At 41.8% G+C, this 16,760-nt stretch overlaps 1 protein-coding gene across 1 annotated transcript; it reads left to right on the forward strand.

Annotated features, from left to right (window-relative positions):
* The first annotated feature begins 11,085 nt into the window (after positions 1 to 11,085).
* On the forward strand, positions 11,086 to 15,809 carry LOC139698598 (xyloside xylosyltransferase 1-like). Its single transcript, XM_071597441.1, has 4 exons — positions 11,086 to 11,295; positions 11,405 to 11,552; positions 11,637 to 11,837; positions 15,400 to 15,809. Exons 1-4 carry the CDS (start codon positions 11,086 to 11,088, stop codon positions 15,807 to 15,809), a joined length of 969 nt encoding a protein of 322 aa, XP_071453542.1.
* The last annotated feature ends 951 nt before the right edge of the window (positions 15,810 to 16,760 follow it).

Consider the following 16,760-nt stretch of genomic DNA (forward strand, 5'->3'; position numbering starts at 1 on the left):
GCTAAACTAGAAAAGTACTTTTCTTGAAAATCACCCAAAACGCTCGGCACTCCCTACTCTATCACGACGTAGGCATAAAACCCAGAGTCGCCCTTTCACACAAAAAATAAGAAAGAACTTCAATATATCTCCTTAACCAGAACATTATTTTTTCTAAAATTTGGCACAAACACTAACCCCTCTTTCCTCTATATTCAACCTTTCGCTTACCCTATGCTCATGGCCTAGTTTAGGACCCAGGGCCCACTATCATCAACGGCGTCGTCCTTTAACACGAAAAAAACAACGTACTTCACAATATCTCCAGAACAAAAACATATTTTTCCAAAAATTTGGCATAAACATTAAACTCAATATAGTCTATCTGCTGCCTTTCGCTTGCCCCATGATCATGCCCTAGTTTAGTAACCCGAGCCCAATAGCGTCACCAGAGTCGTCTTTTCATACGAAAAATCACAAAAAACTTCACAATATCTCCTAAACCAGAACATATTTTTCTCTAAATTTCACAATACACACTTTGCACCACCTATACCTTCGGCAGTCATTCGCTTACCCCATGCTCCTGCCCTAGTTTAGTAACCAGGGGCCAATAACGTCACCATGGTCGTCATCTCACACGGAAAAACACAAAGTACTTCACAATATCTCCTAAACCAGAAATTTTTTTTCTCTAAGTTTTACAATACGCACTAGGCATCACATTAACTTTCGGCAATCTTTCGCTTACCCTATGCTCATGGCCTAGTATAGTAGCCAGGGTTCACCAAAAGTGACTACGACACGACACTGAACTTAGGCCATGGAGATAGGATTTTTCAAGTTTGTTCTTTTATGTACTCAATAGTCTCTCTAATACGACCTTTTTTTTCTTCCTCAGTGTCACATAGTAGACCAATTTTTTAATGAAAAATACACCATTTCAGCAATCTGTTTCTTAATTTAGTGTTATACGTGTTTTTTTCATTTTTGCACCATTTTCCGGCCATGAATTCCTCATTTTCACAATTCCCCCTGATTCTTCACTTCTCTCTATTTTCTTTCTCTGGGGTCTTGAGCTGCGAAGATGGGATTAGATTAAAAGTTTTTAGAAGGTATGTATGGTTACCTTTTTTTCGTTTATTAGTAGTATACATTAATACATCACGGTTATAGTATATCTGCGAGTTATTCCACGTCACCCGAAGAGGTTACTCGCTAGATGCGTTTCTCTTTATGCTTGGAGAAGAAACGAGCGAAAAAGAGGTCCCAGGGAGGCATGTGAGAAACCGGTCGCCTTTTCCCTTAATTAAAAAGGGAGCATCTCCCGAAACCTACAGTGAAATAGAGGAATTTTTACAACATTTTCAGTTTTTTACCCTTATGAAATCCGTTATATTTCAGTAGCATGAAATTGTCTTGGTGTAAATAAGCATATTTAATCTTCCGAAGTCATTCAGCCCCCCGCTTCGTCAGATAGATGGAATGGACCGCAGATCCTATACAGGGTAGCACCCAAAAGTGGAAGGACTGATTTTTTTATAAGAATTTTATTGACGATATACTTACAGCGACTTAATAATCTTCAAAGTATGCTCCTTGAGCTGCTACACACTTGGTATAACGTTGCTCCCATTCCCCGTACGCCCGCTGGAAATTTTCTTTGGGGATGCCGTTGATGACCCTCGTCGAAGCCTCTTGAACGGCCTTTATCGAGTCAAAACGTCGTCCCTTGAGCTGTCTTTTCATCAGGGGAAGAAGAAGAAGTCCGGTGGTGCCAGATCGGGAGAATAGGGCGGGTGCGGCAACGTGGCAACGCCGTATTTGGCCAGGAGCTGTCTGACGACGAGCGCGCCATGGCACGGCGCGTTGTCATGATGAAGCACCCAGCAGTTTGCGATGGCCGGTCGGACTCTTTTCACGCGTTTTCGGAGGCGGGTGAGCACCTGCACGTAAAAGTTCGCATTCACAGTCTCCCCTTGTGGGACAAACTCCTTGTGAACCACTCCATGACGGTCGAAAAACACAATCAACAATGTTTTGATTTTTGATTTGCTCATGCAAGCCTTTTTTGGACGTGGGGACGCGGAAATGTGCCATTCCGCGGATTGTCTTTTCGATTCGGGGTCATATTGAAAAAAGCATGTTTCATCACCAGTTATCACATTGTCCAAACAATTTTCATCTTGGTGCAAATTGGCTAACACCTTCGGAAATGCGCACACGCGTTGCCTGTTGGTCGACACTCAGAATTTTCGGCACCATCTTGGCGCACACCTTGCGCATGGCCAAATCCTGTGAAATAATGCGTTGGACGTTGGATGCAGACAGACCCAACTGGTCTGCAATTTCTTCACTGGTTAAGCGTCGGTCTGTGTTCAGCAGTGACCTCACTGTCCACATTCGTGTCGGTTCTTGCCGTCGACGGCCGTCCGGTCGGTGGTCGTCTTCAACGAGCTCCCTACCTCTTTAAACAACTTGTGCCACTCAAATACTGTGAAACGGCTTAAGGCAGTGTCCCCGTAAGCCTGCTTGATCATATCGAGGGTCTCAGTTGCCGTCTTCCCGAGTTTCGCACAAAAACTTCACGGAATAATGTTGCTCTAAATTCAGATTCATTTTGTTTTTCGACGCGGACAAAAAACTTGCTTCACTAAAAACGGTATCCTCACTCAACGACAGCCCGCAGGCGACTGAGTTTGGTATTGGTCTGTTGCTAAGAGCCCCCTCCACCTTACCCTGCCAGGCAGACCCCCCTCCACCGCTCCGTTCGCGCCAGAGAAAATCAGTCCTACCACGTTTGAGTGCGACCCTGTATCATCATTGCCGCCTCCCTTTTCCTATTTTTAATTGTTCCTACGCTGTCTCTTCTGAGGCTTTCCGTCCCACGCTTTTTCAGATAGACGGAAAGCACCTCAGTGCCTGTGATAGTAGGTTAACTTATATACTGTTGGAGAAAATTCAACAAAATATAATCGCCTGTAAACTTATAATGTGCGTCCAAAGCTAAAACGATGCACAACCAAGGGATAGCCACAAGGCCAATTAATCAGCTGTCTGCCATATCTACTAATTGAATATCTAATGTTATCCATTTAGTGCACAGTATACACGACCAAGTCATATTTTCGTAATCGGAAGCGGTGGCAGTTTTTTCTACGCAAGAAAGATGATACCATCGGGAACACACATCGTAGGCGACCGACGTCGTACTTCCACGGATTTTACCCCGATCGCGCAAAGGGTATATTTCGTTAACTTTAGGGAGGGACTGTAATATATTTGTTTTAATTTTGTTCCGGTACTCGTCGGCATCAAACTTTTGTTCAGTTCCCATATTTTTCGCTATCTGATTTATGAAAAAACACGTATGCACCCCACAGTTATAGCTATCGCTCTGTTTGCCGAATGGTACCCTTATTGCTCTCAGTTTACTGGGACCTATTTTTTCCTTACTTAACGCATTCCACTTCTTTAAGAAATTCGTGCATAAATTGTAATGCCTGGCATAATCCATATCCGTGCTGCCCAATGGATCGAAATAACTGAATAAAAACTCCCGGAAGTTTACGACGAATAGGCACCAGTGATTTTGATCTTTATTGAACGGCATTGATATAATTTTCTCTTTGAACTTAAGCTTGGTGACTAAACCCTCGGACATGAAGTTCCCTCGTGGGGCATAACTGGAATTTTCGCAAGGGTCATAAATAATGTCCCTTTTGTTTTTTCAAGAACTACGGTGGTGAAGATATCTATGATGAAATTACAAAGCCATTGTTTTGGGGACAGCGAAAGGAAGTCTTCCAAGTACACGTGGGTATCTTTGCCAACGTATCCTAAAACGTATGACCTTCCTAATTCCGAACAGTTATCGAAGTAACTATTATCCAGACGTACGTCGTTCCCCGGCGATAGACGCCATAATTGTGCCGATGAGTCGGTTCGATCGGCACCTGCCAAAAGGCGTCTTTTAGGTCAATCTTGACTAAAAGGGTATTAGGGGGGATTGACTCTAGGGCTTGTGCCGCGGATTTTAAAGTGAAACGTGGTGTGCGTATGAACCTCGTCCAAGCCGATAGATCCTGAATCACTCTGACGCCTCCCCCTGCTTTCGGGATGGCAATGAGGGGGAACGCATTGGTTGCCCGCTCTATGGTCAGGATGCCCCTATTCTCTAGCTTCTTAATATATCTATCCATGATTCTTGTTGGTCGTGTGGGGATGTATATGTTCGGCGCGCCTTCCGGTTTCGGGAGGTTCGCGCCATAGGCCATGGTGTCCCTGGTAGATGCACACCTATAGGGATATTTCCCCGCCGTGGGGAAATGTGCCTCCTCGTCGCTCTCAGTTCCTTGTTCCTCTTGGCTGGTCACATCCGGCTGGTCCCCGGGCTGTTCCTCCTCCCTCTCGGGTTCTATAGCCTCCGGTAGGTACTGGATCGGGTCGCGGGGTTCGCGGCCGTCGTTCGCCGTTCCTAGGGGGCCGGGAATTCTCCATGCACTTGCCTCCACTTCACTATCACTATCCCGTTCGGTGTCACTCCCCACCCCACTTTCTGTCTCTTCATCCTTATCACTTAGGGGGGTCTGTTCGCTTACCGTTGTCGTTGATGATGCTTCTGACGCCGTTTCCCATTCCTCCGGGTCCTCCGGTTCCCCACTGTCTCTAAATAACAAAAATTCTCCTAACTGCTGGATCGTGGGGTCCCCGCTGTTAGGGCCGCCATCAGCCGCAGGTGGTGTCGGCTGGGGCACGGGCAGGATGCTAGTTGTTGAATCTGGTGCTTGACCCAAGGCCGCCGCCTCGACGACCTCGGCCGCGAAAGGGCTGCTGCGGTTGGGCGTCTGCATTTCTGGCGCGTCCCTGCCTGGACTGTTGGTCTCCGGCATACCTCACTTGTTGTGGTGCTTGCACTATAATGGTGGGAGCTGGCGGCGGGATCGCGTTTGCGGGTAGCCGGAGGAGCGCGTTTCCCGCGGTGTCGGTTAACCGCATCGCCGCCTCCCATCCATGGGCTTGTACTATGGCCATCACTCGTATCCGGTTATACACCACGTGGCGGCTCGTTTCCGGTAATGTCTGCCAATCCGCCGCCAGGCCCAGAATCGCGTCTAACTCGTGCAAGTCTCGCTGCGCCTTGTTGTCTTAGGGACGCGCATGTTAAGTCCTCCGGCGGCGCTGGGGTGGCCGGTCTCGGTGGTTGGCCTGGTAGGGGTTGCGTGAGGCGCCACTCCTGCGTCGCCTGCTGCAGTTGCTGAATGTTTTGTCTGGTCTCGCTCATGCCCTGCGAGAGCTCGCTGATCTTGTTTGCTATTGCTAGGGCCCATTGCGGTGGCTCGGATTCGCCCATGCTTAACACGGGGGAAGGGTTTCGCGTAGGTGAAGACCGTGGCGATGGTGCCCGGGCGCAGGATGCCTGCGGCTGTTTTGCTTTCGCCCTGGTGTGCCTTTGACCAAAAACGGGGCTTGTCGACCGCGATGACATGCCGTGGAATGGCATCCGCCGGCGCTTGGCTCAGAGAGATCTGGAGGCACCTCCGCTCTGAACCACGAATTTCGATCGACTCAGTCAGTTGGTTATCTGGTGGTGACCGGTAGGGCACCGCCAGATAACCAACTGACGCTTCGGCTGTGTTGCGCTTGTCGATGCGTGTCCTATTGCTGACTCAACTTCGGACGAGGGCTCTGCCTAGCTTACGTGCGTCGTCACCACGTCTACCTTGCTTTATCCCTTCTCTTCCGACGGACGAGGGCTCTGCCTTGGCTACTTGCGTCGTGACCGTGCCCACCCTGCCATACTACCGTTAATTCGCAAGCTACATTTCATTAACTCTGCCGGAAGAGCACTTTGGTTTTTAGTGTCGCTTATCATTTTTTCCTCAAGTGATACTAAATCATACGTGGCCATTTGCGAATTATTGCCATTAATTATGCTATCAATGAAAGAATCAAACGCCTTTACCTCTTCCGAAACTCCAATTTCATGGGCGCCCCTGGCCTCGTTCATCTGCGATGTTCGCTATTAAATTTTAGGTCTGTCTTGTGTCCCTCACCCATTATTATTTTCCGTTTATTGAACGATATACTACTCCCGTGGCGAACCATAAAATCAAGGCCTAGAAGACCGTCATAGTTCGTTTCCCCCAAATCCCCTACTAAAACGTCATGGAGATTTAATTTATGATTAACTAAAAATGGCGCGCATTTTTGGCCTTTGTCAAGTGTCGCACTAGCGTTGTATAACATTTAGACCATTTGAAAAACCTCCTGTGTCATCACGATTAGGGATACCACGGTAAACACAGGTATCTTGCTAATGACTATGGAGTCAATGTCGTAAAGTTACGAGGCCTGATAAGCTTTCCTTGGGGAACATCTGATGTACCTTCTACTGCATTTGAGCTAAATCCATCCATGACTACGCTGTGTACCCGACCATTCAAAAAGTCTTTAATGCAACTCCGGATATCTTTCTCTATGCCGTATGCTTCGTGGGTAGTTCACTATGAGGCACTTTGTCGAAGGCTTCTTTAAAATCTAGAAATATCGCGTCCACTGGCAAATTCCTCTCCCCCGAAGTAAGAATATCGTGAATAAAAAGCGTCATTTGTGTCTCGCAGGATCTACCCTTTCGGAAACCGTGTTGATTTTTCATTAATAACTACTGACTATCGAGGAGTTTCACGATCGAACTAGGAACTATACATGTATGCTCCTTAACCTTGCAAGAAATGGGTGTTAGGGAATAGATCTGTAATATTCCGGTTCCTACTAAGTCTCCGTTTTCAAATATTGGCGTTACGTTAGCCGTTTTCCTATCTCTGGAAACCTTGTGATCTCCTAGCGACTTCTTAAATATAATTTCTAGATACGGTGCGATTTCCGACGCTATTCCCTTAAATATACGAGCAATATTTCATAGAGCCTGGAGGATCTATTAGGCTTACTGTTTTTCAGCGAACGTTCGATACGATTACATGATATTTCAATTATAGGCATCGGTTGGTTGGCACACTTTGGTAAGCCATCGGAGACATTCGGTGAGATATTGGAGAAGACGTTTTGAAAGAAGGAATTCAGTAAGTTAGCCTTTTCCAAACTGTTTGTTTACGCTTTCGCATTTATCATTTTTGAGTGTATTCCATTGTAAGATAATGCGTTCAGTAAGACAAACAGTCTAAATAACTCACTTAAACGGAAGAAAGAAAGATAAGATTCGGACGTTGGACTTGATTATCATACGTGCAAAACATTCCAATAAACGTGAAATCCTCTCTCAAAATGGTATTCATGTAATGGATTTGGCTGATTTCATGGGCTAATTTTTCCCAGTAGCAGGCTGATAAATACGAATGTGAACCGGCTTCGTAAATGTTGAAACTTTAGTCAATAATGGTGCACAGTAAAATGCTTTTATATTTAGCATGAAGATGAAAAATGAATATTTCTTGATATTTCGACGGAAACCATCCGTTTTCATCTGAAGATATAGAAGTAATGACTGCCAAGACTATTAAAATGAATTCTAGACAAGTTTTAAAATGAATTTTTTAGGTCTTGGAGTGCTTAAAAATACTCAATGGACTTCTAAAGTCTTTCCTATATATACAGAAATGGGTATAAGATGGGCTTGATCACTCCTTGAAAATGCATGAACTAAATTGACGCGTTGAGTTGCGCAGACACCATGGAATCTCCTTTGTGTCGCCACTTCATCTTAACCCTGTATTTCATTCGATCGATCTGCTAGCAATCGATTACTTCGACCGCTATACAACCGCTTTGTTCATTGCCCATGCTAAAGCTTCATCCTACATTTTAGGTACCCTTTATACAATTACTTTGCTGTTAATTATTCTCATATCCGGGCACGTAGGCCTACAACTACGATAAATTATGCATATTCAAAAGAACGTATTAAATAAAACAAAAAATAATATATGAAAAGTTTATTTTTTAAATAAGCACGGCGAATGGTTACGAAATGCGTGTGGTAGTCTAAGCAAGAATAGATACTTTTTTAGATTTTCGCGTTTTTCCTCAACCCATACCTGTTCGCTTTGTAACCTTCCTCATTAATACGCATTTCTCACTAGAGGATGTGATGTTTATTAATATTTTATTCCGATAGATTTGGTAAATCGTGGAATCAATTAATAATGAAATTTGGCTCTGGCGAAAAAACACTGAAGTGCTGGGGTAAATCGATCAAAGCGGACGATTTCATTCGATTCAAAGTAATTTATTCTATGCCTTCAATTGCCACATTCGAAACTAATAGAATTTTTTTAAAGGCTTCTTATTTTGAGCCCTATATATTAGGAAAACCAAGCATTTGCCGCTATATAGTCACTGATTCCTATAAAATTTCAATTTAAGATGCTTCCTGGCGTGCTTGTTGCTAACCACTCAAGATTATTATCACCCCTTTTTGGTGAAGAGGCAAGTTAATATATCGAGTTCAACGCAAAGGAATGCAATGGCTACTCACCGGTATATTTTTCTCTACCCCATTTCAAAACTATGAAGGGTGCGTTCCGAAAGTAATGCAATTAAATTTCCCGCGCCGTTCCTATTGGTTGGAGTGGGATAGACCCACTTAGAGTACGTGGGGGACACTAAGGTTTGCCAAGACACCGGTCTCAGTGCTCTCCAATCCGTGGAAGCGGTAGGACATCAGTTATTGTGTATGGGAAGGCAGAGAAGCACTCGGCCTGACCCAGAGATGGCGTTAGCTGTTTAAAAATAACACTGTATTAGAAAGCATGCCATCTATAAAGCATATGTTTCAAGTTTTAAGGCGCTACGTTGTTCAGTATTTGTTTGGCATTCATCAATAGCAGACGTTTTCAGTGAATTTGTGAAAATTGAGAAAATTGGTCATCGTTATGTGATACAATACTTTTATTTGACCTCAGCTCAACCAATATAAAAGCTGAACTAGGTTCTGTTCTGGGTGGGTCTGCCACTTCTTTATAACAGTAAAATATTGGGTTGCAGAGTTTAAACGAGGCCGTACGTGCTGTCAAGACGAGCATCGCATTGGTCGACCAAATGAGGTGACGACTCCAGAAACGTTGAAGGAAATCCAAAAAGTGATACTGGATGATCGTCGACTGAAAGTGCGCGAGCTAACTGACATAGTAGGCATTTAAAAAAGTGTGGTACATTCCAATGCAACAATTTCAGAGCGTAAAAATCATTCGCCTTGACTGGGACTCGAACCCAGATCCCTCAATATCCGGTCGAGTGCTTTAGCCACTTAAGCTACCGAGGCGTCCTCTTAAACTCTGAAATTTTGGGGCTTTTAAAGGAACTAGATGTTATGACGAAATACCGTACATACAATGTCACATGCATTCGTAGTCGTGCGCGAGGCGCCACTGTCCACGAGGTTAAAGCCAACTTTAAACACGTATGGTGTTTTCCCTTTGACAAATTCCAAAGAAACTGCGGGAGATGCCGCAACAGTAACTTTTAACGGAGTCATCCGCTAATGTGCGCACATTAGCGGATGACTCCGTTAAAAGTTACTGTTGCGGCATCTCCCGCAGTTTCTTTGGAATTTGTCAAAGGGAAAACACCATACGTGTTTAAAGTTGGCTTTAACCTCGTGGACAGTGGCGCCTCGCGCACGACTACGAATGCATGTGACATTGTATGTACGGTATTTCGTCATAACATCTAGTTCCTTTAAAAGCCCCAAAATTTCAGAGTTTAAGAGGACGCCTCGGTAGCTTAAGTGGCTAAAGCACTCGACCGGATATTGAGGGATCTGGGTTCGAGTCCCAGTCAAGGCGAATGATTTTTACGCTCTGAAATTGTTGCATTGAAATGCACATTAGCGGATGACTCCGTTAAAAGTTACTGTTGCGGCATCTCCCGCAGTTTCTTTGGAATTTGTGGTACATTGCCTATTAACTGAAAATTTGGACATGAGAAAGTTGTGTGCACGATGGGTGCTCACACTCGAGCAAAACCAGTGTCGTGAAGACGTTCAAATTGATTGTTTAGCAAAGTCTCACAGCAACAAAGCAGAATTTTTGCGCCGTTTCATAACCATAGATGAAACATGGGTCCATTACTGCGCACCCGAGACAAAAAGAACAATCAAAACAGTGGATTCAAAAGAGAAAACCGGCTCCCAAGAAGGAGAAGGTTATTTCATCTGCAGGAAAGGTCATGGCGTCGGACTCCATCACGACGACGCACCTTGCCACAACGCGCAACGAGTCCACGAGTTCCTAGCCATACACCAGGTGCCAACGCTGCCCTACACCCTATAGCCCTGAAGTCGCCCCAGCAAACATCCTTTCGTTCCCTCGGATTAAGGCAGCCCTGAAAGGAACCCGTTTTTCGTCAATTGTACAGATCCAATCAGCCGTGACGAAGACCTAGCGAGAGGTCCCCAAAGACGCCTTCCAAGGCGCGTACTGGTCGTGGCAGAGTCGCTGAAAAAATGTGTAGAAGCCAAAGGACATTACTTTGAAGATTTTTTTATTGTTTGTGCATATCTGTTCAATAAATTACATAAAAAAATAAAAGCATTACTTTGGGAATGCACCCTGTACATCTACAATTATACCCTGCACCTTCTATAAGTGCGTGTGGCGGGGGGTGCTGGCGTATTAACATGTACAATTATTTATTTATTCCTATGTTTTATTGCAAGTTTGCTCGAATGAAGAATCTCGTACTTAAGTCCTGCGACCAATGCAAATCCGGTTCTCAGCGGAAAGAGATAGGCAGTGAATCTGCCTCACGGAGCGCTGCGCGCGCAAGTCCAGTAGCATCACCTTGCGTCAAACTTGAAAGGCTTGAAACTTGTACCTCTGATTGCCGTTTATAGTATACAGTTCATGAACACGAGATTATTACAAAGGAAGCACATGCCTAGCTCACACCAGCATTTGAACTGAAATGGCTATTCTGCGTCTAAGGCGGAATACCACATTAAAACTAGGGTTACTTGCTGTTCTACTAGTATTATTGACCAAGTTTTATTCGAGACACTACGGGAATGAATATTTCCTCAAATCTGCATCTCAATCAAGAAATGCCGGAATATTTCCAGGTTCGAATCAGGAAGTGATTGCTCGAGAAATGAAAGAGAAAGAAATTGTTAATTTGTTGTGCATCGTCGCCAAATTGGACGAACACGAAAATTTCAAAGATAACCTTTTCGACTTTGCCCGGTCCGTCCTCGAAAAATCTTCAGTGCCAATCGCTTTGAGTGTCATCACAGATGAAAGAAGCAGAACCTTAGCAAAAGAAATTATTGATGATGCACAAGGTGTTAAAAGGTTTCACGAGGTAAGCATTTTGGAAATTTATGGATCATTTTCTGAGAGTGGAGAGGCTGAAAGGGGTTGGGGTTAAGTGTGCAAATGAAAATTTGGTTTTCTTCGTCATTTCAAATCAGGTTGTCTACTTTGATGTCTCTGCCATTGTAGAAAAGCTCAAGCGAATAGTCTCCATCATGTCTCCTCACTTCAGTTCTAAGCGGGGGACATACTACAGCGATCCTTTATTTTATTTATCTCTGGGACTGCACCACATTTTCAGACCTGGTTTGTGTCCCAAAACAGTCTTGTTTTAAGTCTTCCTTCATGTTTTCGTAACAATATTTTACCTAATGCTAATGTTTCACTTAGACCTGCACAAAGTTTTAATGGCGGATGTGGACATGAAATTTGTTGGCGACATTGCAGAACTATGGGCAGAATTTTATAAATTCAACTCTAAGGCCATCCTTGGGATCGCACCAGAACTGGCTCCTACTTATATGCATGCTTTCCATTCATATAGAACTTCTAATCCAGACACGAAAATTGGAGAGCCTTTCATCGAAGATGGTTTGTATACTTTTTATGTCATTTTAACAGTGTGCGTACTTTCTCTAATTTCAATTACGTAGTCCAGTGTCCCATGGATATTTGAACTTATGTTGCATGACGCTGAACTACCAATTCATATCGTACCTACATAATTCTAGTTCTAGGTTCTAGTTAATTTTGAAGCATGAAATTTGTTGACAAAATGGTAGAACTGTGAAGAGAATCTAGTAAATTCTGCGCCTGACTGTTATATGTAAAGTCACAGTTGTGACTGTACTTGAATCCTTAGTTGTAAGCATATTTCCAGTTAATATAAAGCTTCTAATCAAATCGCAGAAATTGGGGAGTGTTTGAGTAAAAATGGTCTGTACACTTTTATGTCAGTTAAAAATTGTGTGTGTGTTCGCTTAAGTCTTTGCAAAAGCTGCAATCTCCCATCGTACGAGTAATTTTAACAAAATGTCGGGCACGCTACACAAGAAATTCATGTCTTTTCTTCATAATAACAGAAGTGCTATTATAAAACATTAACATTCAAAGGTAGGTTCATCATAATTTCGAGAAAGTTTTTGCCTCATTTTTTTACCTAATCTGCACGCTGTCTTTCTACTAAGAATATTCTCAGGGCCATTTTATTCATTTATAATTAGGTGTACCCGGAGTGTTTGTTCCAGGGGTCGAAATAATGAGCTTTTTTGATACCGCATGCATCTAAAAATGTTATAAGTTGAATCTGAAACACCATTCAAATACATGTACGTAACTATGGGGGATGAATCGATATGCCTCTTCGGTTAAATTCGGTAAAGTCGAAACATTCTTCACTGTCAAATTATTTGTATTATAATGGTGACAAGTGCTAAGTAATGTGCCCCGCAATATTGATATACCCCAATATATAATGATTACCTCCATGGAGAATGAGATAGCATGCTGCCGGTTCAGCGAAAGGAGTTCCCTTGTAAGAGATATTCCGTATGACAACTTGTTCAAATAACTCATTTGAAAGGAGGAAGGGTAAAATTTCGACCGAAAATTGGTCAAACGTGTTATTCTCAAGAAGGAGAGGAAAATCCAATGTAAATCCGGTTTCAAAATGCTCTCCGAAACGAAGCAGTTGGGCTGATATCGAGAAAATGATTTTACTAATGGGGGACTGAAGAATACAAATTTATCTGCTGGCTTTGTAAACGTTGACATTGTAGTTAATATTCACATTAATTATATTAATTTAATTGTGAGGAAAATCATTGGAAGGCCCATTATTTTGAAAATTGGCGCATTTAAAACCGGCCCGAAATCTATTTAAGAGGGTGTTTCAGAAATGAATGGGAACCATTTGAAAATCCGTCAATTTAACCCAAAACTCTACTCGATGTTCGCATAAATAGGTGCTATAGAAAATTCATTACTCATCATTAATACTTGAACTGCGGCGACACGTAGAGTCTTGCCGAGCCTCCTTAATGTAATTATTTCATCGGAACATCTGCATTCCACTTATTCAATACCTTTGGAATCGGTTCTTTCGATCGCTGTCCAAGGATTTCGTCCGTTCTTCATGCTAAAACTTCATCCTAGATTCAAGGAAGCACCTAATCTAATTACTTTGCAGAAGATTCTTCCCATCTCCATGCAAACACGTATATTGTTCTCTCGTTCTATGATATTTATTTATTTTTAGTCTGAACTTTTTGGCCTTTAACATCGAAATATTAGTAATGACAACAATGGACACGAATACGAACGCCCTAGTTGGAAGAAAAGCCACCCAGGCGGGAATCGAACCCTCGACCCTTGGGTTGTAAGATCAGGACATCACTCCGCCGCCACCGCAGCCGGCAAATGCAGATAAATAATTCCACGGAATGAGCATAATAATTATCTTCCATGGTTATAATCATTAGCGTAACATCATAAACTATATTCTCTGATAGCTCTTCTGAAATGATTGTCATAATAAAGACATCTGTGCATCAAAGGATAAATCTTTAAGGAGAATGATGCGAAACAATAAGTATTGTTAAATCATATGAAATTATGAGAAATTATTTTTATACGTTATTCAAAGAGTTTGCTTTGTGAGAATCGTCGTCAATCTTATTTCTTTCCGTGCATGGCATACACTACAAAATCCTCCTTCGGTATTTACAGGTATTCCGCGTGATGGCTATACGCGGGATAGTCCTCTACAATTATTTCGTCTAGCACTCTACGAGGGTGGTCTGAAAATTTTCCGACCTATCAAAGATACAAAACATTTTTTCTGAAATTTTTACTGAAATTTTCTGAGATTGGAAACTTTTCAGACCACCCTCGTATTCCATTTCGGCAATTGCCATTCCAAAGGAGCTGTTTTTTGAAAGATAAACATCTTCAGCGAAGAAAATCTTTCAATAAATTATATAGTCGTGTGTAACGAATAGGACTGGGATAGTAAGAGATAAGGGTTATGGGATTCAAATGACACGGATGTTGAGGGATTGGAAAAGCTGGAAGGAGTTAAAAAGAATAAAGGAAGCAAAAAGTGGCAAAGATTTTGGCAACACTGATTCAAGTTCTCCCATTATACTCTTCTATATTTTTCTCTCAGCCAAAACTTCTGTTACCCCTCGTACATAGTAAAGCAGTCTCCTCACAGAATTTTCACGCTCGTCTTCAAGCAGAAGAGATGCCCCACAAGAAAAATACCAGACGTAAACTCTGAAAGGTAGAGATTTAACCATCAACACCAACTCTTGATCTTATGAATATAGGCTTTAGCAACAAGGCACTGTGCCACAGAATGGTGCGCCTGGTATTCTAAGAGTCAATTACATTATTATCATGAAATGGACACCAAAGGTTAAAGGTGAAGCTTCAATTATCGATTTTTTCAAGAATTCATGGCAACTTTACGTTACCATTGAAATGTTTATTGAGAAGCACAATATCTATTGTAAAATTATGTCCTTAATTATATATTAATTTCAAGTGACTAAGTAGCCTTGTTTAAATGGAATTGGTCAAAGTAGTCATTTTTCACTGCCTCTACTCACTTCAGCAAATTCTTCGCACAATGGAGAGAATTTTGTAGTATTCCAGGCACGAAGGGGGCATATGTATATCATGTATTAAACCTGAAGTCTATCTATAAGGATACTAGACTAATCTTCTATATGAGTGGCATTATTTAATATAATAAGAAGCACAAAAATGAAGCGTTAAGTTCTGCATCTTTCTTCACTTGCCCAACAATTTTTTTCATTTCATTGTTTTCCCGACTCTTTCACATGTTGAGCGTGAAACCACCCATATGGTTCATTCAGAGTGCCTAAAGTTGATAAGTAGCAAAATCTCTCTCTAATATGCCAGTGAATATTTTTACCAAAACTTCAAAAGCGAGTTATTTATTTATTTATTTTGTCCGCCCTGTGCCTGGTTTTCAACAAATAAAAAAATCAGCTTTAAGCATGAATATGCTATCAAATACTTGACAAAAGTCGACTTTTAATCATTTGTGTTTTGTTATTTTTTTGCTCTATAACAGGGCCCAATTCATTTAATCTACACATTAATATACATATTCTTATATTTACAGGGTATCCTGGCTTTAACAGTGGGATTTTACTTTTAAATTTGGATAGGATGCGACAGTCAAAAATATTAGCCAAATTCATTGGCGAAGACATTACAGGTAATCCTGAGGACACTGAAGAAATAAAAGAATTGGAAGAAGAAGTTAATGGGCGTGTTACCTCGGTGGGCAATTTGGTGAAAAAATATTCATTCGTGAGCAACTTTGGTGACCAAGATTTTTACACCCTCCTTGGAGTTGAGTATCCAGAACTATTACACGTAATACCTTGTAACTGGAACCAACAACTGTGCATAGGGTGGGGTGAACAGGAAGCTTATATTGACGTCTTCGACAGGTATTTCAGATGTGATGGAGAGGTCAAAGTATACCATGGAAATTGTAATTCTCCCATTCCATTTCTTAACGAATAAGTGTTGTGCTTTTACACAACAGTTTGTGAAAAGACATATATACCTATGCACATTGCTGCTGATCCTTGACAAGGATGTGATATACTCTATCATAGTAAATATTACATGCGTTCATTAACTTTCCCAAAAAATGCATGTGAACGGTCCAGAAATCTGTCTATGGTAGGGTGAAAATAGACTTATCGAGATAAAATGTTTTGGCAAAATTCACGAAGGTGTAATGATGGACAAAAAATGAAAACAGCCACAGGTTGAGAGGAGGCAAATGAAGTTGGAATTAATACAAAGAAATTTGTTCTTACTGCTCGATTTAATTAACACTCTCACGCAATTAAGAATTTGAAATATCAGCATTTACATCTGTTTTAAAATGTGACAATTGTTTCAACTAAATGTATAGTGTTCCTATTATCCTGGAAAAATTGTTGTTCATTGAATGAAGTACCTACGTAAAATGAATGGAAAAATAAACATTGCTTAATAAAATATATAAAACTGCTGCAAAACTGCAGCTCCTTACAAACCGTTTTTGATTGAGTTGAATTGAAATTGAGGCCAGGATTTTCAAAATATTTTCGTGTTAGTGCTCATAAGGAGACAGATTCACCTCCTCGTTCGACTTGAATTGTTTTCGCCAAGCCATTTCTTCAATTGTTCCTGGCTTAACCTTGTGGAAATTCATTTTAATGAAATTAAGAATACAAAGTAACTTTCCACTGTCCTTTATTAGCGTACAACCGGTTTCAACGCTCATGCGTCTGATGATGACGCATGAGGTACCTGATGATGACGCATGAGCGTTGAAACCGGTTGTACGCTAATAAAGGACAGTGGAAAGTTACTTTGTATTCTTAATTTCATTAAGCCATTTCTTCTTATTTTTGTCGGCTTAATCTGGTGAATACAAAGAATGTTGTTTTACTAATAATTCCATAATTTTCGCCATCGAAA

This window comes from Hetaerina americana, unplaced genomic scaffold, assembly GCF_022747635.1.
Source record: "Hetaerina americana unplaced genomic scaffold, ioHetAmer1.1.p SCAF_9, whole genome shotgun sequence".
Classification (NCBI taxonomy): domain Eukaryota; kingdom Metazoa; phylum Arthropoda; class Insecta; order Odonata; family Calopterygidae; genus Hetaerina; species Hetaerina americana.